Below are 25,465 nucleotides of genomic sequence, written 5' to 3'. Positions count from 1 at the left end.
ATTTACAACCTTAATGACAGAGAATTCAAAATTGCTATCATAAAAAACTCAATGAGTTACAAGAAAATACAGATAGAGAGTTCAATGAAATCAGGAACAAATTAATGAACAGAGTGAATTCTTCACAAAAGAGATTTAAACTATAAAAAAAAACTAATGAGCAAACCTGGAGATGAAAAACACAATGGATGAGATAAGGAAAAATGTGGAATCCCTGAAACAGAGCTGATATTATGGAGGACAGAATTAGCAGCTTGGAGGACAGAAATATAGAAATACTTCAGATGGAGGAAGAGAGAGAACTAAGACTAACAAGAAATGAAGAAATTATCTGAGAAATATCCAACTCAATTAGGAAATGTAACATAAGGATTATAGGTGTTCCAGAGGGAGAATGGAGCAGAAAGCTTGTTCAAGGAACTAATAGCTGAGAACTTCCCAAAAGTGGGGAAGGAGCTGGAAATACGAGTAGAAGAAGCTAATAGAACTCCTAAATATATCAGTGTAAAAAGGCCTTCTCCAAGGCATATAGTAGTAAAACTGGCAAAAGTCAATGACAAAGAAAAAATACTAAGGGCAGCAAGGCAGAAGAAAATAACTTACACAGGAACCCCTATCAGGCTTTCAGCGGATTTCTCAGCAGACACCTTACAGGCTAGGAAAGAGTGGAATGATATATTCAAAATTCTGAAAGACAAAAACTTTCAGCCAAGAATACTCTATCCAGTGAAAATATCCTTCAGACATGATGGAGAAATAAAAACTTTCCCAGATAAACAAAAGCTAAGGGAGTTCATCACCACAAGAACCCCCTCCATAAGAAATGATCAAGAAGGCCCTCCTACCTGAAAAAAAAGAAAGGGTTTACAAAGCCTTGAGCAAGGAGATAAATAGGCAGACAAAATCAGGAAATTGCAGCTCTCTATCAGAACAGGTTAGCAAAGAATTATAACATTAAAGATAAAGGGAAGGAAAACATCAAAAATAATTATAATCTCATCATTTTAACCACAAACTCACAACACAAGATGGAATAAGTTGTGACAACGATAACAATAGGGGAAGAGGAAAGGGATGAAATCAGCTTAGGCTAAGGAAATAAGAGGCTATCAGAAAATAGACTATCTCATCTACAAGATTTTTTATACAAACCTCATGGTAACCACTAAACAAATAATCAGAACAGAGATAAAAATGATGAATAAAGAGAAAATTGAGAAAACTATCATAAAGAACTACCAATGGAATTGGTAGTCTGAAATACATGGGACAAGAAAGGGAAATACAGAACAACTGGAAAACGTGATAAAATGGCAGCATTAAGCCCTCATATATCAATAATCACTCTAAATGTAAATGGATTGAATTCTCCGATCAAAAGACAGAGTGGCTGGATGGATTAAAAAATAAGACCCAACAATATGCTGCCTCCAGGAAACACATCTCAGCTGTAAAGACAAACACAGGCTCAGAGTGAAGGGATAGAAGATGATACTCCAAGCAAATGGCAAACAAAAGAAAGCAGGTGTTGCCATACTTATATCAGACAAAGTAGACTTCAAGATAAAACAAGCAATGAGAGACAAAGAGGGGAGTATATAAGGATAAAAGGGACATTCCACAAAGAAGACATAACACTTATAAATATATATGCACCCAACACAGGAGCACCAAAATACATAAAGCAACAATTAACAAACCTAAAAGGAGATATTAACAACAACACAATAATAGTAGGGGACCATAACACCCCACTTACATCAATGGATAGATCATCCACACAGAAAGTCAACAAGGAAATAGTAGAATTAACCAAAAAAAAGACCATCTGGACTTAACAGATATATAGAACACTCCATCCAAAAACAGCATAATACACATTCTTCTCAGGTGCACATGGAACATTCTCAAGGATAGACCATATGTTGGGAAACAAGGCAAGGCTCAATAAATTTAACAAGACTGAAATCATATCAAGCATCTTTTCTGACCATAATGCTATGAAACTATAAATCAACTACAAGAAAAAAGATGGGAAAGTGACAAATACATGGACACTAAACAACATGCTACTGAACAACCAATGGATCATTGAAGAAATTAAAGGAGAAGTCAAAAAATACCTGGAGACAAATGAAAATGAAAATACACCTTACCAACTCATATGGGATGCAGCAAAAGTGGTCCTAAGAGGAAAATTTGTAGCAATACAGGCCCACCTTAACAAACAAGAAAAATCTCAAATAAGCAATCTTAAATCATACATAATAGAATTAGAAAAAGAAGAACTAACAAAGCCCAAAGTCTGCAGAAGGAGGGAAATAATAAAAATTAGAGCAGAAATAAATGAAATTGAAACAAACAAACAAAAAACAGTAGAAAGGATCAATGAAACTAAGAGCTGGTTCTTTGAGAAGATAAACAAAATTGACAAACCCTTAGCCAGACTAAGAAAAAAAGAGAGAAGTCTCAAATAAATAAAATTAGAAACAAAAGAGGAGAAATTACAAGAGACACCACAGAAATACAAAGGATTATAAGAGAATACTATGAAAAACTATATGCCAACAAATTGGACAAGCTAGAAGAAATGGACAAATTCTTAGATGTATATAACATCCCAAAACTGAATCAAGAAGAGAGAATCTGAACAGACCAATCACATTAAAGAAATTGAAACAGTAATCAAAAACCTCCCAAAACATAAAAGTCCAGGACCAGATGGCTTCTCCGGAGAATTCTACCAAACATTCAAAGAAGATTTAATACCTATCCTTCTCAAACTATTCCAAAAAGTTGAAGAAGATGGAACACTTCCTAACACATTTTACAAGGTCAACATCACTCTGATCCCAAAGCCAGACAAGGACTACACAAAGAAGGAAAATTATAGGCCAATATCACTGATAAGCATAGATGCAAAAATCCTCAACAAAATATTGGCAAACCGAATACAGCAATAATTAAAAGGATCATACACCATGATCAAGTGGGATTTATACCAGGGATGCAGGGATGGTTCAACATTCACAAATGAATCAATATGATACATCACATTAACAAAATGAGGAATAAAAACTACATGATCATCTCAACAGACACAGAGAAAGCATTGAGAAGATCCAATATCCATTTATGATAAAAACTCTCAATAAAATGGATACAGAAGGGAAGTACCTCAACATAATAAAGGCCATATACGACAAACCCACAGCCAACATCATACTCAATGGGGAAAAACTGAAAGCCATCACTCTGAGAACAGGAACAAGACAAGGGTGCCCACTCTGACCACTCTTATTCAACATAGTACTGGAGATTTTGGCCAGAGCAATTAGACAAGAAAAATAAATAAAAGGAATTCAAATAGGCAATGAAGAAGTAACTGTCACTGTTTGCAGATGACATGATCTATAGAAAACCCTAAAGAATCCATCAGAAAACTATTAGAAATAATCAACAACTACAGCAAAGTTGCAGGGTACAAAATCAACTTAGAAAATCAGTTGTGTTTCTATGCTCTAACAATGAACTAACAGAAAGAGAACTCAAGAAGACAATCCCATTTACAATCTCAACAAAAAGAACAAAATATCTAGGAATAAATTTAACCAAGAAACTGAAAGAACTACACAATGAAAACTATAAAACGTTATTGAAAGAAATCAATGGTGACATAAAGAAATGGAAATATATTCCATGCACATAGATTGGAAGAATAAATATAGTTAAAACATCCATACTACATAAAGCAATCTACAGATTCAATGCAATCCCAACCAGAATCCCAATGACATTCTTCACAGAAATAGAACAAAGAATCCTGAAATTTATATGAGGCAACGGAAGACCCTGAATAGCTAAAGCAATCCTGAGAAAAAAGAACAAAACTGGAGGCATCACAATCGCTGACTTCAAAATATACTACAAAGCTATAGTAATCAAAACACCATGGTATTGGTACAAAAACAGACACACAGATCAATGGAACAGAACTGAAAGCCCAGAAATAAAACCACACATCTATGGACAAAGGAGCTAAGAACGTACAACAGAGAAAGGAAAGTCTCTTCAATAAATGGTGTTTGGAAAACTGGACAGCCACATGAAAAGGAATGAAAGTAGAACATTATCTTTCACCATACACAAAAATTAACTCAAAATGGATCAAAGATTTGAAGGTAAGATGTGAAACCATAAAACTCCTAGAAGAAAATATAGACAGTCCACTCTTTGACATCGGTCTTACAAGGATCTTTTGAAATATGATGTTTACCTGGGCAAGGGAAACAAAAGAAAAAATAAACAAGTGGGACTTCATTAGACTAAAGAGCTTCCGCAAGGCAAAGGAAACCAGGAACAAAATGAAAAGACAACCCACCAACTGGGAGAAAATATTTGCAAATCATATATCTGACAAGGGATTAATCTCCAAAATATATAAAGAACTCAAACAACTCAACAACAAGAAAAACAACCCAATCAAAAAATTGGCAGAAGGGGCCGGCCCGGTGGCACAAGCGGGTAAGTGCGCACGCTCCGCTGCGGCGGCCCGGGGTTCGCTGGTTCGGATCCCGGGCGCGCACCGATGCACTGCTTGGCAAGCCATGCTGTGGCGGCGTCCCATATAAAGTGGAGGAAGATGGGCACAGATGTTAGCCCAGGGCCGTCTTCCTCAGCAAAAAAAGAGGAGGATTGGCGGATGTTAGCACAGGGCTGATCTCCTCACAAAAAAAAAAAAAAAAAAAAAAAAAATTGGCAGAAGATCAGAACAGACATTTTCCCAAAGAAGATACACAGAGGGCCAATAAGCACACTAAAAGATATTCAATATCACTAATCATCAGGGAAATGGAAATCAAAACTACACTGAGATATCACCTTATACCCATTAGAATGGCTATAATCACCAAGACAAAAAATAATGAATGTTGGAGAGGCTGTAGAGAAAAAGGAACTCACACACTGCTGATGGGAATGTAAACTGGTGCAGCCTCTATGGAAAACAGTATGGAGATTTCTCAAAAAATTAAAAATAGAAATACCATACGACCTGGCTATCCTGCTACTGGGTATTTATCCAAAGAACTTGAAATCAACAATTCGAAGAGACTTATGCACCCCTATGTTCATTGCAGCATTATTCACAATAGCCAAGACGTGGAAGCAACCCAAGTGCCCATCGACTGATGACTGGATAAAGAAGATGTGGTATATATACAATGGAATACTACTCAGCCATAAAAAAAGACAAAGTCGTCCCATTTGCAACAACATGGATGGACCTCGAGGGCATTATGTTAAGTGAAATAAGCCCAAAAGAGAAAGACAAACACCATATGATTTCACTCATATGTGGAAGATAAACTAACACACGGACAAAGAGAACAGGTTAGTGGTTACCAGGGGCAAGGGGGTTTGGGGGTGGGCATAAGGGTAAAGGGGCACATTTAGATGGTTGCTGACAAATGATAATGTACAACTGAAATTTCACAATGTTATAAACTATTATGACCTCAATAAAATAAAAAATAAACAAAGAAAAATTAACTAGTTGTCTTCATTGTGGGCAAAGTAACATGCCCTAATGATCATATTTCCCTTTTGGAAAACTTTGTTCCTCTTTGAGGGCCATACAGAGTTTGGAACGTGTACCGAGAACTGAGGAGGCCCCTGCGGCAGGGCATCAAGGCCCACAGAAAAGGAGAGAAGATGGCCAGTGGGTGCCGCCCGCATCTGGGAGGTTAGGCAGTCACGCTGTCCAGGTTGAAGGCGTGTGTGTGTAGAGGAGGCGTATGTGAGTTGCACTTGCTTTCTATGTTATAATCCCCTTCTGTTATGCCCAAACCTTCAGTTAACTTTTGTTAATTGCCACATCCTGGTCTTGGCTGTGCTGTGGGTAATAAAGGGAGAATCCTGGGGCAGGAAGAAGCAGAGGAAGGGGCGTGAGCTACGGAAAAGCCAGATTCAGTGTGGCAAGACAGAGTCTCTCTCGCAATAGCGTGACGGTCTGGACTGAGGTAAGACACCTGGGTGGTGGCAAGTAAAGTCAAGGATGGATTTGTGGAACAAGTGTAAGCATTGCCTCAGGATACTCAGAGGACTTGGGGAGGGGAACCTAGCGAGAAATGCAGATCCACGTGGGGAGAGCTAGGACTATTGTTCTGTGGACACTAGAGAAGAGCAAAGAGACTTTCACACCTAAGAAATGACGTACAAAGAAGAGCATTCACTGCAGTACTGTTTGAAATAAAAACGGTTGGAAACAAGGCAAATATAAATTAAGTGTGGACTCGTTAGTAAGTTCTGGAGCACCGATACAATAGAATACAGATCGTAAAAACAACAGACACACTCTCTATGTGGTCAGGGGGAATGCAGAAGCTAAGGAGATGGAAGGCAGGGCTGGAAGCAAGACTTTTCAGTCACAACTTTTTGTTTCATATATTCAATATTATCTATTTGGAACATTGAATTAAATGTATGTCTATTTGAAGTAGGCCAAAAGCTGGGTAATCTGGGCCTCACACACATCACAGGTATTATGTATTTTCCACACATAAATTCAGCAGGCTCACATTAAGAGAAATGTAAATTCAAAGGATCGCCCCACAGTCTACCTATAAATCACAAAGAGAAAAGACATTTTTACAGTGGAGAGAACCAAGGGGCATGTATGACCTGAATCTAATCTTAAGAAAACAGCTAGACAATTCTTAATCGTGGGATATTCTACAAGATAACTGGCCTAGACTCTTCAAAAATGCCAATGTCATGAAAATAAAAAAACAAATGTCAGAAGGTCTGTTCTAGATCACAGGAAACCAAAGAGACATGTGCAGCGTGTGGCCCTTGACCAGCTCGTGGATTTGAGGGGGGTGGGGGTGGAGGGGAGATATAAAGGACATTTTTAGGAAAACTGGAGAAATTTGAACTGCATTGTATATGAGATGATTTTATAACACAATGTTCAATTTCTAGGAAATGATAATGGTCTTGTGGACATAGAGGAGAAAGTCCTGCTTCTTAGAAGATGTGGGTTGAAGTATTTGAGGGTGAAGTATCATGATGTCAAAACACTTTCAAATGACTGGGCAAAAACACGTACATAGAGTGATAAAGCAAATGTCACAAAATATTAACAATTGATTAATACCTGAAAGGTATATGGGTATTCAGTGTACTTTCTTTCAAATTTTTCATAGGTTTGAGATTTTTGAAATAAAAAGTTGGGGGGGAATTTACATTAATAATAAATAAGACATTCAGTGGATTTCCTACAAAGTCTTTCTTAGTTTGAAATAGTGAGAGAAAGTAACACAACATGTTCTGCAGGTGTGTAATTCACACAAAACACTACCATCCCCATCGGCAGGGAGGTCTGTGTTTTAGCAGCTAGAGAAGACAGTTCCTGTCCATAAACAACAGAATCTAAAAGGCAATTCTCCCCATCACTGCTAGTGCAGAACATCGAGGTGAAGAATTTAGTTGTCCAGGCTGAGGCCTTAATCGTGTACCAATCAGGGCACGCTCCACTGTGCTTGTCCTAACAGAACAATTTTCTGGTCTGCAAGCTTTCATTGACTTGCATGTGTTTTCTGGGGAAACAAATGCTTCCCTAGCTATACGATGTTTCAAGCAGAAGAAAAGTAGCCAACTTGCCTGGTGTAATGGGCGAAGATGCCCAGGGATACAAACGTGGCAGTATGAGAAGGAAGAGAATTCCAGAGAGCTGGAAAAGTGATACCCTCTCTCTAATACCCCCTCCCCTGAAAACAGCCTGTCTGACCTAGAAAAAGCAGATAGGGTCACGCTACTCTGATGTAAAGCACTCAACAGATACTTTCTTCTTTACACAACACTAGGTTCACTGACAACTTGCCTCTGTGTCAGGGAGATCGAGTCATTTTTAGGCTACAAAAGTTTCTTCATTATTAATGAAAAGCTGTTTGGTAATGATGGTGCCTTAGGGTGACATCATTCTGAGTGGCGACTAACATAGCTCGTCATCTTACCTACTGCAGCAGCGGTCTTTGATGTCGGAAGATTGGTGCAGTCCCCAATCCCAAACACATTTGGGTATTTCTTGTGCTGCAGAGTTTCTTTATCCACATCCACCCAGCCAGCAGCATCAGCCACAGGACTCGTCTTGAGAACATCTGGTGAGCTCATTGGGGGTGTCACATGAAGCATTTCATACTAAAAAAGAGAAGAGCGTCCAAATTTGTGTTTTTTCCAATATTTCTACAGCTGCACAAGCTCTCCTGCCATCTCCCTTACCTATACACCATACTATGGCTGCACGGAGCACTATACGATTAGTGCTTATACTGATCCACACCCTCTCCAAGATCTTATATGCTCCCATGCAGTGTGGTGATAAAATAACCATTCTCTCGGTTGACATGCTCTCCCAACAGAGTCCACATGATCCCTTTGGCAGTAGGCATGGGGAAATTCAAAACACTGGGAATCCAAAATACCTCACTAACATTCTGAAAGAACCCATTGATATTTCTATTATTACCAAAATGAAGGGGGTGGTGTATCTCAGTTGCTCTCTCTCTGACCCTCAGCTATTGACTTGTAAAGTCTGGTACTTCAGTCTTATTCTGCAGGGAGGTGCTCAGAGTCCCTGAAACTCATAAAGGCCATGTTAGGAGCTGGTACATGAGGATCATTCCCAAACATGGGTCAACTCTCAAAATACATAAAGGAAGCCGTCAAAACACCAATTTAAGATGAAATAAAGGGTGCTAAGAATATTGGCTAGCACTTTGGAGAAAGATAGAGGGGTCTGACTGAGTATTGGGCTTACTGAACTGTGTAGTGGGCAGGGTGAATTTTTATTCCAAAAATCTGTATCAAGGTTACTCTTGGCAATAGCGCACTGAGCCATCCTGATCGATTTTGATGGCTCATTTAACTTTTTCTTTATGGAATATTCTTTTTGTTTGTTTACGTACTATTTTTGTAGTTTATCTTTTTTATTCTTTTTATTTAGTTTTTTTTTTAATTTTTATTTATTTATTTTTTCCCCCAAAGCCCCAGTAGACAGTTGCATGTCATAGTTGCACAGCCTTCTAGTTGCTGTATGTGGGACGCGGCCTCAGCATGGCCGGAGAAGTGGTGTGTCAGTGCGCGCCTGGGATCCGCACCCGGGCCGCCAGCAGCGGAGCGCACGCACTTAACCACTAAACCATGGGGCCGGCCCGTTTTTATTTAGTTTTAATAAACTCCATCTCGCAATTTCAAATTCATTTAAATGTTCACAAAACATTTCATTAAGGTAAAAACTTGAGCATCTTAAGATAATCCCAACCTTGTGATAGTCAATAGCCCCTGGTTTCCATACGGAGGGCCCTGCCCTCATCAGGGCTTGGCAATTGATGGCAGAGGGAGGTAGGAAGGTGATTTGTGTTTATTCCCACTCTCAGATAATTATAAGCTTAATTTAACCTCAAGGTAGAAAGAGTGCTATAAATGGCCAGTGCTCCCCGCAAGGTAATCTTTATAGGCATGGGTCCTAAAGCTGGCTCTGTTAATGAACACGGAGACTGAGCACATGTCTGCAAAATAATGGATGGAATGGTCAACACCCCAGCATCCACCAAATTATTAAGGCCATGTCTGTATTCTGCAGTTAGCCTGAATCACTTTTTTTTAGCTGAGGGCTAAATCTTATTAGAGTCATCTCTATCTATTGGAGTTAATTTGCTTGAATTTCACAAGTACACATGACTTCCATACATTCTAGAGGAAAGTTAAATATTTCCACATCATCATCATCATGAAGGCATGACATTTTACTTGAGCTAATATCCTACACAAAAGAAATACTAGGGTCTGCTTTACAGGTTTATTGAAAACTAACATTGAGCATTTAGTTGTAACTTGTTCTTTATCCATTATTTCCATAAACTGTATATGATAAATGACTTGGTTCTCCTTCATTAACATAAATAATCTATTCAGAGTAGTGGTTTCCAAACTTTAATGTTTATAAGCAGCATTGGGAAGACTTGTGGAAAATGCAGGTTCCTGGGCCCCACCACCCCAAGCTCCCAATCCAGTGGGTCTGGGTGAAGCACTTTAGCAAAATCCCCCAATGATTCTGACAAATGAAACCTGTAGATGACAGTCTTAGAAGCTCTGGCTTGAAGGAACAAGTTCATTTACAGTGAAAAATAGAACGCTGTTACTTGGACAAATGACTTCACCTTCCATTTGCTTACCTATAAAGAAAGGCATTATACTAGATGATCTCCAAAATCCCTTCTATTTCTAGGATTCCACAATATAAAACCTAGAAGACTTGGACCAGTTCACAAGCTCTCTATAAAGGATCAGAGGCTACAGGCTTTTGGGTACATTTAACTCTTTACAGCGGTGGTTCTCAATCCTGGTTGTACATGAGAATCACTAGGGGAAATTCTGAAACTCTCAATTCTTAGTCCACACCCCAGACCAATTAATCAGAATTTCTGGGGATTAAACCCAGGCATCAGCACATTTTAAAAGCTCCCCAGGTGATTCCAACATACAGCCAGGGCTGAGACCCACTGCTTTAAAGCTCTTGATAGATTTTTTGAAATTCATATTTTAAGAGTGAAATTGGGTCCAGAAAGAAAATATGACCTGAAATCCTATAATTAAAAGGGGACACAAATATCTTCTTTCCTTATTAACCCTTTAGAAAAACAATAACCATTTATTTATCCAAGTTCCTGTCTGCAACCTCAACTACCCACAGAGAGAACCAAAGTAAAAAAGACTAAATAACAAAATTAAGTTCATGCACTCAAGCTCATACACTTTGCTCATAAAAGACCAAATCTGGGACAATTTGAGCACCAAAATAATTAAGTAATGAATTATAAGCCACTGGGGAAAAACACAGGAATTCACGAGTTCATACCAATAATTAATTAATTAAAAGAGAAGGGAGGACTTTTGCTGACAGAACGCCAAGAGCCTACTGGTAAAGGTAGAGAGCATGCTGGATTGGAAAATCATCATTTTGCAACCACAACAGTAAAGACTGGATTAGGCAAAAATCATCAATGGATGCCAAATCTAGTGGGAAACTTTAACGAGTAGGGAGTAGGGTGTTTACACAGTCAACAGTGTCTCCCCACAGACTTCTTATTAGTAACAAGGGAGAAAAAGAATAATAACTATATAGTGGGTAAATTGGACCATATCTTGACAGGTGCTCACAATGAACATCACCAATGACCGGCAGACAAATATTGTGTGCTTTCAGATGTGATACCCTAGAAAGACACAACATCGCTTATGCAGTATTTCAGTCTAAAAAGCATAGCCCGAAGCTAACCACAAGAAAACACAGACAAATCCAAAATGAGTAGCATTCTATGAAAAGATAAAAGTGGTGGGAAGGGGGCTGTATTATTCCAAAACGTCAGTATCCTAGAAGACAAAGAAAGGCTGTGGAAATGTTCCAGATTAAAGGAGGCTAAAAGGACATCACAATTAAATCCAATACCTGACTGTAGACTGGGGCTTGTCCTGGAGGGGGAAAAGTAGTCATGCGTCGCTTAACGATAGGGATACGTTCTGAGAAATGCATCGTTAGGCAATTTTGTTGTAGTGTGAACATCATAGAGTGTACTTACACAAACCAAGTTGGTATAAGCTACTACACACCTAGACTATATGGTATTAATCTTATGGGACCACCATCGTATATGTAGTCCATCGTCGACTGAAACATCATTATGTGGCACATACTGTACTATAAATGCTATTGGGTCAATCAACAAAACTGGAACACAAACCATACATTAAAATACTGTATCCATGCTAAATTTACTAAATTGATAACTATACTGTGGTTATGTAAGAGAATACCCATATCTCTTAGGAAATTTATAGTGTAGTATTTAGGAGTAAAAGACCATGATGTATGATGTATGTAACTTATCTTTAAAGCTTTGGGAAAATTTTATATTATATTATAGTTATTATATTTATTATATTTATATTTATTATATATTTATTATATTTATATTATATCATATTATATTTATTATTATATTATATTATACTATACTATACTATATTATATATATACAGAAACAGAAAGAGAGCAAGATCAAATGATAAAGCAAATGGGGTAAAACTCTATAAGTGAATCTAGGTAAAGGCTATATTCAGTTTTCTTTGTATTTTTATTTTTGCAACTTTCTCCACGTTTGAGATTATTTCCAAATAAAAGTTTTAAAAAATTGTGACTTTGAGTCATCAGTAACATTTTAAATGATAGTTAACACACACCACTTAAGAAAGGAAAGATGTATGCAACACATTTTGGAAAGAGCTTGCACTAAAAAACTTAAAATGTGAAGTTTTGATGTTTAGATTAATCTTTGGATCACCTCAAAATTCCTTTTTATGGAACCCTTAATCCCTCTAAAAATGCTGAATGAATAAAATGTGACTGTGCACTGTTTTCTCATTCCTAACAGCTCTTGCCAGCAGGTTATAAACAAATGATTCTTCCACGCATGCGTCTCCAGATTCCTTTACAGCTTGTTCTTAATCCTCATGCACCTCTACAAAAGTACTGTTCCCACTTCACAGAAGAAACAGACACATAAACGCCAAGTCCATATACAAAGGTAGATCTTTGCAGGTAGGGTGTGGTTCCACCAGATCTTCAGGGATTTTAAGTGCTTCCTTTTATGCTCAGGTGAAAGATGTTTAAAGGCAGCCTCTTCCACAGGAGGAAGACACCCCTGCCATCCTTGAACTACTCATAAGCAGGGCTGTTTCTCACATCCCATAAATTGAGACAATCACCAAATCCTGCATTTAAGGAAGCCCTTCCTGAACTCTAGGCAATCACTGAAGTTATGAAATATTTTTGGCTGCTTCCAGTGACTCAGTGTCAAGAAAAGCAAAGACACAAAATAGGATAAATTCACTAGGTACAAGTAGATAAACCCTCCTCACCTTCCAAGGACACAGCCTCTTACCTCTTTCTCTTCCCCACCCATTTTGGTCCACCTTTTCCCCTATCACTGCCCTAAGATGTTCATTGTAACCAGCCTCCTGCAGCACACAATGGCGGACAGGGAGGCAGGAGCTCTGGTGTCGCCTGCATCTATGGCATTGTTCAGCTGACAGCTTAACCCTGCTACTCACTGAAACCACTTGGGTCTCTCCAGGTTTGTCCAGGTTCTCAAAAACAGCCTCTTGCTTATCGGCTCGGACTTCAATGAGGTTTTGCTTATAGTTAACGGTGAGGTTCCTCTCCTGGATGATCTCCTTCAGGGCATCTGCATACTTCTTAACTCCAAAAATTGTTCCAAGAGAAGTGTTGAAAATGATGTTGGCCTTGGATCGCTTCCCTGTCTGAGCAAAAGAATAGAAACAATCAACACCAAGCATTGCTCCAGCCACCTTTGTTTTTGACCTAGACAAAAATTAAAACCCTCAGAAGAGACCTCACCAGCTTTCTCCATCACTATGCACTGGTGGGATGAGGTGTGGATCAATCCACTGCCTCCTCCTTATTTTCTGTCAGCGACACAGCAACTAAGCATACACTTGAATCAGGGGTTGAGGTGGACACTGATCAGTTGAAAGCCAGAGATGAAGGTTAAGTTCAGGGAAAGACAGAGCTGAATTGTTTATTCATATACTCATTTGTTCATTCACTCAATAAGTATTCAATGAGGTCCTAGAGTTGGCCAGGTCCTGTTCTAGGTGCTGAGGGGACAGCAGTGAACAACATAAAGTTCCATCCCCTTGGCTCGTACACTCTAGTATTGTTCTTATGTTTCAGAGAGGCTAGGATCCTCCCAAATGCCTGAGATCTTATGGCAGCTGAAAGAGAAACTTCCTCTCAGGCCATCCAAGACTTGGGAGAAAAGAGCTACGCAGGGAGAACTCCAGCAGGGAAGAAACAGCTAGTCTCGTCCTCTTTTGCTCTGTTCAGCTCCTTTCAGGATTTGCCCACCTGGATTTGAAAGAGGTTAGGTGGGTAAGAACCTCAAAAGGTGTGCCAACCTGGAGTTCTCATGACCCAGAAGGGCCTTTCTTAGAAACAGAAATGATGACTGGACCTGTTCCTTAATTCCCCACCCTAGAGAGTTGGTGCAGGTTTACACAACTCAGATGAAGGCCTCCCAGTGCTGGTTCCAGGCACACACTCAACACCTCTTCAGTCCCACCTTCCCCACTCCTTGTCCCCACCTGTGCCTTTACAGAACCACAGGCTGCTTTGAATCCTGCCACTGTCTCAAGTTAAACCACGCCTTGATAAACCAAACGTGACATCCCACGCAGGGCAGGAGGGCGAGAGCAGCTTCCCCACAGCTTCCCGCCAGGTGTACCTGAGCTGCAGACACCGGCTCTGACACAGGGTGTTTGAGGAGTGCTGAGAAAGCGGCCCCACCCAAATACCTCTTTCCACTAAGGTCTGAAGTTCTACATGAACTCTCTTTTGCCTTAGAACTGGCATTTTGCCTATTTCCAAAAATATATATCAAGAGTCAGAAAATATTCATAACCTTGAACTTGAGTGGGAGCAACTGAGGTTATTATGTATAAAACTAACCAATGTGCAACGAATTGTCTAACCATATGGAAATATTTAAACAATCTCTAACATATCTCCCCAGTAGACTTTTATACACACGTTAAAAAGTATGTTACAAAGACTATTTAATAACATGTAATACATCTGAATTTGTATATATAGTATGATTGTAACTATTTTAAAAAAAAAATGTATAGGGAAAAAATGGAAGGACATGTCAAATTGATGACAGCAGCGATACTAAAGCAATTGGATTATGAATGACTTCTTCCTTTTTTCTATTTAATAAACTTCCAGTTACATAATTTGGTACAAGTGTAACAAAAATTTAGAAAGAAAAGGTAATTTGACATGAATAAAAATGGAATTCCAGCAATCATTGAATTAGCATTGTCTGCCTCCTTGCCTCTGTCCCTGGAAAGGAAGCGTACCTTCCTGAAATAGGCTTCTGATAAATACATGATCTTCTGTGGGGCTCCAGCACACTTGACTGGAGTGTTTGGGAAGGTAAAGATGGCATTGCCCTCCTTGAAGTCCTGCAGAGCTTTCCACGTCTTCTCTACCGTCTTAACTGAATAATTGGACCCTATTTTGGGATGGGCAAAACCTTCTGGTAGGCCTTTAATCTGCAACAAAGCACACGAAGAAATTATTTTTTAACAAAAGTGCAAATAGAGTTCTTGTTTATAGTCCTTGCTCTCTGCCATTTCTATAACCTCTCAAGTATTTCAGTACAATTATTAGCCCCCATGACTCACACCATAGAGCAGGCACGTGGGTGATAAATCTGCTAAGACCAGAGCAGTGGTGCTTGTTGTCACCCATCAAACTGCAGAATGGGCTCGGCCCAGGTGAAGCCCTCCGCCTCCCTGGCCTTGAGACCATGATTTGATAGTATCTGTTTCCACCATCACAATGAGGACAAGAAGCCAGCCATAATTCCTTTTTGGAGAACCTGTTGCCTTACTGGGAAGAAAAAGGATAGGCAGAACCAAGAGCCATGTTGTCAATAATCACAAACTTCAACTACCCTTCATCAGGTTGGCTCGGATCAAACTCTTGGTTAAGGCAGGTAATTAAAAACATGGACGTAGGAACCTCACAGACCTGGCTTGAGTCCTGGCTTTTCCACTTACAAGCATTGTGACCCTGGGCAGATTACCTAATATCTTTAAACCAGTGGGTCTCAGTGTGGTCCCCAGACCAGCACCACCTGGGAACTTGCTAGAAATGCAAATTATCAGGCTCCACCCCAGACCTGTTGAATCAGATACTCAGAGGCAAGGCCAGAAATGTTTTAACAGGCCCTCCAGGTGATTCTGATGCACATGAGAAGCTTATGTTCATCATTTGTAAAATGGGGAGAAAAGTAACTCCTTCATAGGGTTGTTGGCAGGAGTAAATGAGACCATGCCTAAAAGTGCTTATAAAAATGACACACACACAAAGTGCTCCATAAGTGTTAGTACATTCCTGCCAGTAAGACTAACTGGACACTTGTCTTAAATATAAGAAGGTTCACACAGTGCAATGAATATGGCACAGGCTGAGTTAAGAGACTCAAGTACCAGTTCTTCCAGCAAGAACAGGGAACCATCAAAAAACAGTCATCAAGATGAACCTCCCCAGGCTTTTCTCCAGACTGTAGGGCGACCACCTCCAGAATCACTCGACACCTATCTCTCAGGTGTCAAGGAAACAGAGTCCTATGATCTCCTCCTTAACACTCAACGTTAAGAGCAACTATTCCTCTGATTACTGATCAGATCTCCTGCTACAGTTTAAGTAGTTATAATATTAGCAGCCTCAACAATAATAATTATCATTTGCTATTATAAAATCACCTCGCATTCTAATGTTTCTGCAGTTTCACATCAATACTAACACTGGATATTCACTATGCTCCTCTGAGGGAGGTAGGAAAATATTATTGGCCCATAGACACAGACAAGGAAACTGAAGTAGAGCAAGGCTGAGAGACACACCTAGAATCTTATAGGACTAGATGCCCAAGGCCCCTGACCCCTGCCTAGGGCTCTTCCCACAGGACCTGCATACTTCCTGGTTCCCAAAGCAAAACTAACTATCCAAGAGATAAACAAACAGCTGATCTCTTATCTCCTTCATCGTTTTTCTCTAGTCTGAAGAAGCTGTTGTTAAGGAAAAAGGTGCCATAGAGTAGTAACCAAGTCACTTTTGGGAGATCAGGCCATAACGGACAGATTATGACCCCCTCATCCAATCCAAGTTGCTTCCCTGGGAACTCTGAAGCAGAAGGAAGCAGAGAGAGTCAGAGAAAGAGATGAGATCTGACTCCCCCTTTGGCTGAGCAGGCCAGCAAGCAGGACATCACTCTGCAGAGACTCTGTGGAGCTAGTGGGAGAAAGAGGCAGAGACAGGTGGGCGGAGAGGCTGCCTGGGGTCCAGTAGAACCCAGATCGGAAATCCAGCCCTTCTGGAGGCCCATCTACCTTCCTTCCCTGGAGATCTGGACACCTTGGTATCCTCATCAAATAAATTCCCTTTTTTGTTTACACTGGCCTGAGTAATTTTCTAGTATCTGTATTCAAGGAGTGCCAAGTAATACAGTAGCCCTGGTAACATTACTTATGTTCTCTTAGCCTCCGTTTCCTCATCTATTAAGTGGAAATAAAAACACCTACCTCAGAAGCAGCTGTGAGGAATCAATATTAGATTCCTAGCAGGGTCTCTGGTACACAGTAGAGACTCCATAATAATAGCTACTTTTAAATATTGTTGTTTCTTGGTTTGCTGCAAGAGGTTGCAAAGAATTTTCAGCACTGATCTCTTCAGACAGTCCTGCTCACACAGCACTGGGGCTGTCGGGGAGACAGTACCATGGAGATGCGCTCTTTGCTAAGTCAACACTGGGGGGCTTCGTTGAGAGGCATGGAGCTCCCAGAAGTTGTAGCTGGCACCTTTCTCCATATAGTCTACTCCATAGCTTGTTGTTATATGAGACTCATGACCCACAGCACCATGATTCAAACTCATCACAACCTTCACACCAATTAATGGCTTCTTTGAACCTTCACAGAACATGTCCCAGGACATTGCCATCACCCTCACCCTGGACATATCAAGATTCGGGTTTTTTATGTAGAAACACACTTCAAAGACTGTCACTGAGCCAACTAAGCTAGGACCCTTGCCTGGACCACATTCTCGCAGTTTGAGACCTGAGTATCACTATGCTTTATGCGCTTGAACCTTCTATCCACAGTCCCCAACAAGCTTCTGGAAATCATAAGAATTGCTGTCTTACTCTGTGATGTTTTAGAAAAATAAGCTTGAATCTCACCATTGTCAGATAGCATCTGGCTCTCTAGCTCACTGGAAAGGGAGATCTAAGGAACTTCTAAGGTAGCTTTATATTGCATCGGGCATTGCCTTGGTCACTTCATACCAAAAAACCCAGCTTCTACATAGCGAAACCCAGATGTCCTCCCAGCGCCTGGTGAACTAATTACTGGCTTTCTACCCTTACAGTCTGCTTAAGATTTCATAATCCCAATCTTACTTTCAAAGGAAAATTTCATCTGTAATACAGCCAACCCAATCCTAAATAAGGCTAGTTTTCTTGTAAGTGTGGAAAAGGCTGCTGTTTTACAAGAATCGCCATGAGGGCATGGACATGCTGAACTCTGGTTGAAGCTTAAAGCTAAAATATATCATTATCATGGACAGAATCTTAGAGAAGATTTTTTTGAAACCATAAAAAGACTGCTGAGAAATAAAACTAGAACAGGATTCCTTAGAACTCTTTCTTGCCAAAATGAATATAAGGCAACTAAATGCAGTGTTTGATCTTGACATAAGTAGGCCAGTGTGACACAGAAGTAGTTTAAAACGGTACCTTCTCATAGTCCAGTTGGATTCCGAGAGCAATGATAAGATATTTGTAGGAGATCTGCAACACAAAACAATGTTATTTTAGACCCGGATCCCAAAAGTGGCTGCCCAACGGCTGACTGAGGCCCAGCCATGTATGGCCACCACCATGTTCCGATTTCTTAAAGTGAGTGACTTGCGGCTGTGGGTGGTGGGCAGGGCGGCAGGGAAGGATGCACGCTCCAGTCCGCCATCATGCCAACCATTCTCTGTCGCCTCACATCTCAGTGCTTCACAAATACTGTATAATCTGCATGGCCCCTGAGAACGTGAGCCTCCTGTACCTTTACCCAGTGGAGAACGATAGCAAAGAAGCCACAGCTATTTATGTGGTGTTTGTGTTAACAATTTTTCATGTTAAGAGTGGGAGTATGACTTCTCAATCTTAAAAGACAATCAACTTCTTTAAAATGTATGGGGTAATGTGTGAGTCCCAAGCAAATCTGACCTGTCATACGGACTGGATCAATATCATAACTGAGAAACTGCTCCTTTCACGGTCATTGAAAATGGTGTGTTATAATGTACCTGATCTTATTTAATGATCTGCTTGGAACATACAAGTCTCCTCTTTAAATATGGGTATTGTGATTATTCATGCTAAGGGCAAAAGTATCCATATTTATCATGATGGAAATGTGGGTTCAGTATCAGGAGGAAGACAGGTTGAGGCAAGAAGGATGTGAAGTAACAGGACTTGCCTAGAAAACCGGAGATGGCGAATGATTGTGATGAAGTCAGGAGCCCAGGAAGGAGCAAGAGGCAGTGACTGCCACAATCTTGTACCAAATGGAGAAGCAGAGCAGCGAGCTGAGCAGATCACAGTTGAAGAGGGAGGACTCCAAGACCCGGGAGTGCTTGGCTCAGGCTGGGGAGCCAAGAGGAGCAAGCCGCTGAAGAGGTCCTGCCCTGGGATCCCGGAGACCAGCTCCAAGGTCACCTCCACCGTGAGGCCTTCCTATGACTCTATCTCCCCCCCTGCTAGTCCCTCAAGGGAGCTCCCTTAGCACAGTTACATCATGCTTTATAGCGCTTGTCGGATTATATAAGAGTAATGTCTTCCCCACTACATCAAACATTCCCAGAGGATAAAGGTTATGTCTTATTCCTTATATTCCTAGAATCTAGCACAGTCACTAAATTTAGTTGTTTTTGTTTTTTTGTGTGTGTGTGAGGAAGATCAGCCCTGAGCTAACATCCATGCCAATCCTCTGCTTTTTGCCGAGGAAGACCGGCTCTGAGCTAACATCTATTGCCAATCCTCCTCCTTTTTTCCCCCTTTTCCCCAAAGCCCCAGTAGATAGTTGCATGTCATAGCTGCACATCTTTCTAGTTGCTGTATGCGGGACATGGCCTCAGCATGGCCAGAAAAGCGGTGCGTCAGTGCACGCCCGGGATCCGGGCCTGGGCCGCCAGTAGCGGAGTGCGCACACTTAACTGCTAAGCCACAGGGCCGGCCTGCACAGTCGTTAAATTAAAGTGAGGAACTCAGTAATATTTGTTGGATGATGGATGCTTTCAGTTGTTTGTGAAATATACAATTTATCAAAGTGGATAGGTAATATACACATCTTCCTCTATATGATTTTCCTATCCGTAGAGAGCTGGTGCCCTGAAATTCCTTGTTCTGCAGGAAAGTATACTGGGCCCATTAAATGGCTGACTCAACTGTGTTGGGTCTTCAATGTATGTGAGGTCAGAGATGGCATGGGGTCTGGGGGTGATGATCTACGGGCAAAACATCAACACTGTCAACAAAAAAAAAGCCTTTGGTTTGTGTACATCTTGATTGTTTTATTAGAGCATAATGTTGATTATTTTTAAGGACTAGTAACAGACAAGCTTTAGATTGTGAAAAAAATCATAAACGGAGAATAAAACCCTAAGGTAGCAAAGAACAAAAAGAGAGCCTTAAGCCTCCTGAATGAGTTCAAGTTTCCAGGCCAGATGATCTAAACTCTAAGGGATTGCAAAAACTTGTAGACAAGACTTTTGAGCAATTTGAGCAAAACAGAGAACAGTGCAGACCTCGCCAGAAGTCTAAATATGGGCACGTATTCTAATTTTACACAGTGGGTGGGGGAGGTAATTTCTGACACTAACAGCTCAGTAAATAGGATGTGCCTCCATTGCAAAATTCTGGTCTCATCTACTAAATAGATGTCTCTTAGTAATTTAGAAAAAGAAGAACATCAACACGGGTTCACAGACTGCAAACTTACTTCCAGTCAGCCAGCAAACTTACTTCCAGTCAGCCAGCAGTCAAGAACTACGCTGGTGCACAGTGGATGCTCAGTAAATACTTCCTTTCTCTTTTTTTCACATATTCTTTTAAAAATAATAACAGCAACATTTCTTGAGCTTTCACCCTGTGCAAGGCACTGTTCTAAGTGCTTTACAAGTTTTAATTCATTCAATCCTTATAACAAGCCAATGAGGTAGGTATTATTATTAGTCCCATTTTACAGATAAAGAAACTGAGACACAATTTGCTCACAAGCATTTACTGAGCACCTTCTGTGTGATAGATATTGTGCTGGGTCCTGGACATACAACATTGAACAAGGAGGACACAGTTCCTACCCCTCCAGGAACTCAGTCTAGTGGGCAAAATAGGCATTACCAGATAATCATGCAAATAGTTACTAAATCACAGAATGCTGTGATAGCTAGTCTGGTAGGTCAGGGAAGGCTTGCCTGAAGGAGTCACATCTAAGCTAAAGATGAGTACGAGTTAGCTAAGGGAAGATGTGAGCATAGCACGTACAAATGTCCCAGGGAAGGAGGAGGCTGAGACATTTGAGGAAATGAGAAGAAAGTGTGCTGGAGCAGGAACAAGGGAGAGAACAGAACCAGGTTAGGTCTGGAGAAGGAGCAAGGGCCAGTCTACACAGGGTCTATGGGACACATTCCAGATAGACAGACAGACCTCTGGGTCAGGGAAAAGGCACAGACATACTGAGTCTGGATTTCAGCAGTGCCTTCAACTGAGTCTTTCACTTTGTGAAATGGATAGGAAAGTGTAAACTAAGAATGGAATGATTTGGTAAATTTAAAAATATTTGCTAAAGAATGTTGATTAACTCATGCAAGCTAGAAAAAGCTCTCTAGGGACATGTTACAGAATTAAAAGCTTGAACTTAAATGAAGCCATCGTGAATAAAGGCTAGGAAAAAAACGCTAACTGGATGACAGAATCATAAATCCAAAAGATCCAGGCAAGTTGGGAGGATGAACTAAAACCAACAAGATGGTATCTCCCATGAGATGTTATACACAGATTTCTGATGTCTGTCTGTGGAACACTTTTGCTTAAAAAATCTTGGAAGAAAGTCCCACCAGCTTGCACCACCTTCTTCCCCAGCCCTAAAACAAGACACTACAACTTTCCCGAGGGTCTAAGCCTTAGGGTCTGAGCCCTAAGCAGGGCTCAGAAGTGAGAACACCTACCAGAGCCTCTCATCTGAGAGAAGACACAAGTTTATGATCCTTAAGATGGGCATGAACCCAACCAAAGAGGGTCTGAGCCACTCCTGTCATGCAAAGGGGTCTAATCAAGGAGGCAGGCCCCTGCTGTACCACAGGGGTGATGGGTGCTATAAGGTACAAGGCACAAGGCTCCTGGCCCCATGCTCTGGCAGCAGACTGGCAAAGGAAATGAGCCCCAAAGCTCAATCTTGTGAGTTGAGAACAATCTTGTATTTAATTCAGTCTGCTCTCCTGGAGACACTGGGGAAAATAAGGAAGTTCACCAACAGGAGGAAAATAATATATAAAATATTTATTTAACTAAAATAAATAAATAAATACATATATATGTATGTATGTATTTTGGGATGGAAGACGCCTGACTTGACACTGGATCATGTGAAAAAAAGACCCAGAGCTTTGAACTGACCTCAAGCCCAGCATGAATCAGCATTGTGGCAAATGCTAACTTAGCTACATCCGACTGTGGGAGAGAATGGTCCCACTCTATTCTGGGCTGTTCTGTAGAGTTGCCTACTCTTCAAGGCACCTCTTTCTCGGGGCACTAACAAGCCAGATGATGTCCAAAGCAGGGTAAAGAGGGTAGTGAGGGGACTGGAAACCATGAAACATGAGGAGGAGTTGAGGAAAGTGGGAACAGGGGGACAATCTACCTGAAAAATAGATTTACACAGACGGTAAGAGCCATCTTCAGCTAGTTCTCCACAGAAAAGAGAGAAGACATTCTTTCCCACACTAGAGGAAGAACAAGGAACAAGAAAGGCATCAGGGCCACTAACACCCTGGGGGCCCAAGACAGAACAAGAATGAAGTTACAGGAAGGTGGATTCTGACTCAGTAAAGGAAGAACTTTCATATAACCTGTAAAAAAAATGAAGAGGGATAATATTGTTGGAGAATACCTTGACCCTGGAACATGTAAATACCAACCCGTTTTAAATTCAACCCCCACCCCCATGTGCTCCAATCCCAATTACTCAGTTCTATTTTTTTTTCATTAATATTCACCACCTTCTAACATGCTACATAATTTACTTATTATGTGTATTGTTTATTGTATGTCCTCCTTCACTAGAACATAAAATCTAGGATGGTAACGATTTTTGTCTGTTTTTGTTCCCTCATGTATCTCTAAAACTGCACCTAGCTTAAAATAGATGCTTAATAAATATTTCTGGGAAAGAGGAATGAAGGAAGGTAATCTTGATCAGGGTTCAGGGAAAGTCTACAAACAATCTCTGAATTCCTTGAAATTAAATGCAAAATGTGGTACATACGTGCATTTTTCTAGAGCAGCCTTTTATCAGATGCTCAGAAAGAGCCGTGACCCAAGGAAAGATTAGCAATGCCTGCAGCCAACGTGTCCCTGCCTTGAGGAAGGGGTTGGCCTTGAAAACCTTTCAGATTCCCACCAACTCTCAGATTCTACAATTCTGCCAGAGTACTTGATTTGGAAGGAGAAGGAGCAGAGTCTTAAGGCCAATATCACCCTGGGGGCCCAAGAACCACGGGAGCCCGGGACAGGCAGGGTGCAGCAGGATGGCTGCGCTGCGGGCTGCTGTCCTGGGCTCAGCAGCAGCTAAGGGGACATGACACTGCAGATGGCTTCTGAGCCTGTCTTACCATCCTGCTCCCATCCCCTCAGTCAAACACAAGGGGCAGCAGTTGCTGAAAAGCTTTGATCCCTGAGTGGTGGGCGTGGGAGGAGACTTCTAAATGGTGCTGAGCAATTATAAGCCTCAAGCTCCAGCAGCAGCAATTCTCCTCAGCCCTGGCACAAAGCTCAGAGTCATGCGGTTCCCTTACAACTCTGGCAGAGCGCCCCCTAGTGTGACTGGGGTGGATATTTTCCAACAGCCCCTTCCTCTGGGAGGCCAGCTGCAGATAGAGAAGCTGGCTGCTTCAAAGGAAAAAGGAAGGAGGTGCCTGCTATTTTAACAGGGAGCAGTAGTATTTGTTTAATAAACATTCAGGTACAAGATACTGTTCCAAGCAATAGGGCAAAGAGTGGGTGTTCAACAGAAACCTGTCTTAGTTGTTCATTTATTAATTCAACATCACTCAGTCCTTCCATCTCTCCCATCCTCCATTCACCACACACCCTCCCATCTCATGCAGTATTCAACACACACACACATGCACACACACGCATATACACCACCCTCCCACCATGAAGCTGTCCAGTTTGATAACCACTGTGCATTTAATACAAGCCCTCAGATTAACAAAAGCCAAAGGACCCAAGTATTACCTCCTTGCCGTTGTCTGTGTGGATGCAGTTCTTGTCTGGGTTCAGCTCAACCACTCTAGCTTTGATCCATTCTACACCAGATGGAATCACACTCGAGGTGGGACGGCCAGATGAGGACAGCTGTTTGGCACCAGCACCCACCAGTGTCCAGATTGGCTGGTAGAAATGTCTCTGAGAAACAAAGTATTTGGAGAGTCATTTCAATTTGAGGCTGCTCAAACGGGTCATAGCCAAAGGTTCATGAGCTAGACTCTCAATTACTCCCTCTGACACTCAGAGCATTGCATAGAAAAGTCTCCAGGCTAGTCTTCCCCACCCGCACCCCCTAGTGGTATCTCCTACTACGTTAAGTTCTGAAGGGCAGTAACCTACACAAGAATTCTGCCAAGATCATCCAAAAAAGCCATAAACTATCTTTAGTGACCATTGTATTATTTATTGCTGAAAGTTGATTTGGTGTTTAACGTGTATATGTTATATATATACACACACATTATGGATACATTTATGTGCATAGATATAAAGAAAAATTAAGCCCAGCAGCCTAAATATGGTTCCTCAGAAGTTTATGGGAGTATGGCAAGTCTGAAAAGTTTCCAGCCAATTCTCGAAACTTCATTAACTTCCAACTGTGTTTGCCAAGCCCGTGGAGGACTGCAGGCATTCCCTATCAGCCCTGCCAGGCCCTCTTCTCCTTTCTCAGAGGTTTTACATCCAAAGCCAATAGGCATCAGATCGTACCCCATAAAGTAACAAATGCCCCAACTTCCACTATTTTCTGGAGTTATCTTGCTTCAGATGGGCCACTCTTGATCTAAGTTAGTTGTGAAAGTTCTAGACTCAAGGGCAAAGAGCAGATTGGTTTAATGGCCTCTGAGAATTCCAGTTCACTTACAGAGTAGACCGGGGGACCAAGAGCTCTCAACATTGCCAAAACGCCTCTAATCAGCCAGACAGAATTGCCAATACCCACAGAGAGGTGAAGAGAACATAGGAATGGCCTTGCAATCTCCCTAGAGCCAATAATGGATGTGATCAAAGAGGACAGGGGGCAGAGGTCTCCAGCCGTGCAAGCGCAATGATTTCAAGTCCATCTTGAACAGAAAAAGGAATGAAACTACGAGCATGGATTTTTTTAGACTATGAACAAGCATCAGCTCCAGCGACCACTAAATCAGACACAGGAGTGAAAGTGCCAAATGCCTGAGCCACCGGCAGCTCCTTCGAGACTCCTGTCCTGCACT

At 41.1% G+C, this 25,465-nt stretch overlaps 1 protein-coding gene across 4 annotated transcripts in view; it reads right to left on the bottom strand.

Annotated features, from left to right (window-relative positions):
* SQOR (sulfide quinone oxidoreductase) overlaps nt 1–25,465 on the bottom strand; it is a 50,459-nt gene that overhangs the window by 4,392 nt on the left and 20,602 nt on the right. For all 4 annotated transcript variants that reach the window (XM_004421532.3, XM_087426840.1, XM_087426844.1 and 1 more), the window contains exons 3-7: nt 24,222–24,392; nt 18,447–18,500; nt 15,001–15,195; nt 13,171–13,380; nt 8,016–8,199 (exon numbers count right to left, since the gene is read on the bottom strand). In XM_004421532.3, the coding sequence (XP_004421589.1) occupies nt 8,016–8,199; nt 13,171–13,380; nt 15,001–15,195; nt 18,447–18,500; nt 24,222–24,392 (814 nt within the window). The remainder of the gene's footprint in view (nt 1–8,015; nt 8,200–13,170; nt 13,381–15,000; nt 15,196–18,446; nt 18,501–24,221; nt 24,393–25,465) is intronic.

This window comes from Ceratotherium simum, chromosome 3 (genome assembly GCF_057802395.1).
Source record: "Ceratotherium simum simum isolate JZ-2026a chromosome 3, ASM5780239v1, whole genome shotgun sequence".
NCBI lineage: Eukaryota > Metazoa > Chordata > Mammalia > Perissodactyla > Rhinocerotidae > Ceratotherium > Ceratotherium simum.
The sequence above is the reverse complement of the archived record's forward strand: the minus strand, read 5'-3'. Positions and strand labels throughout refer to the sequence as shown.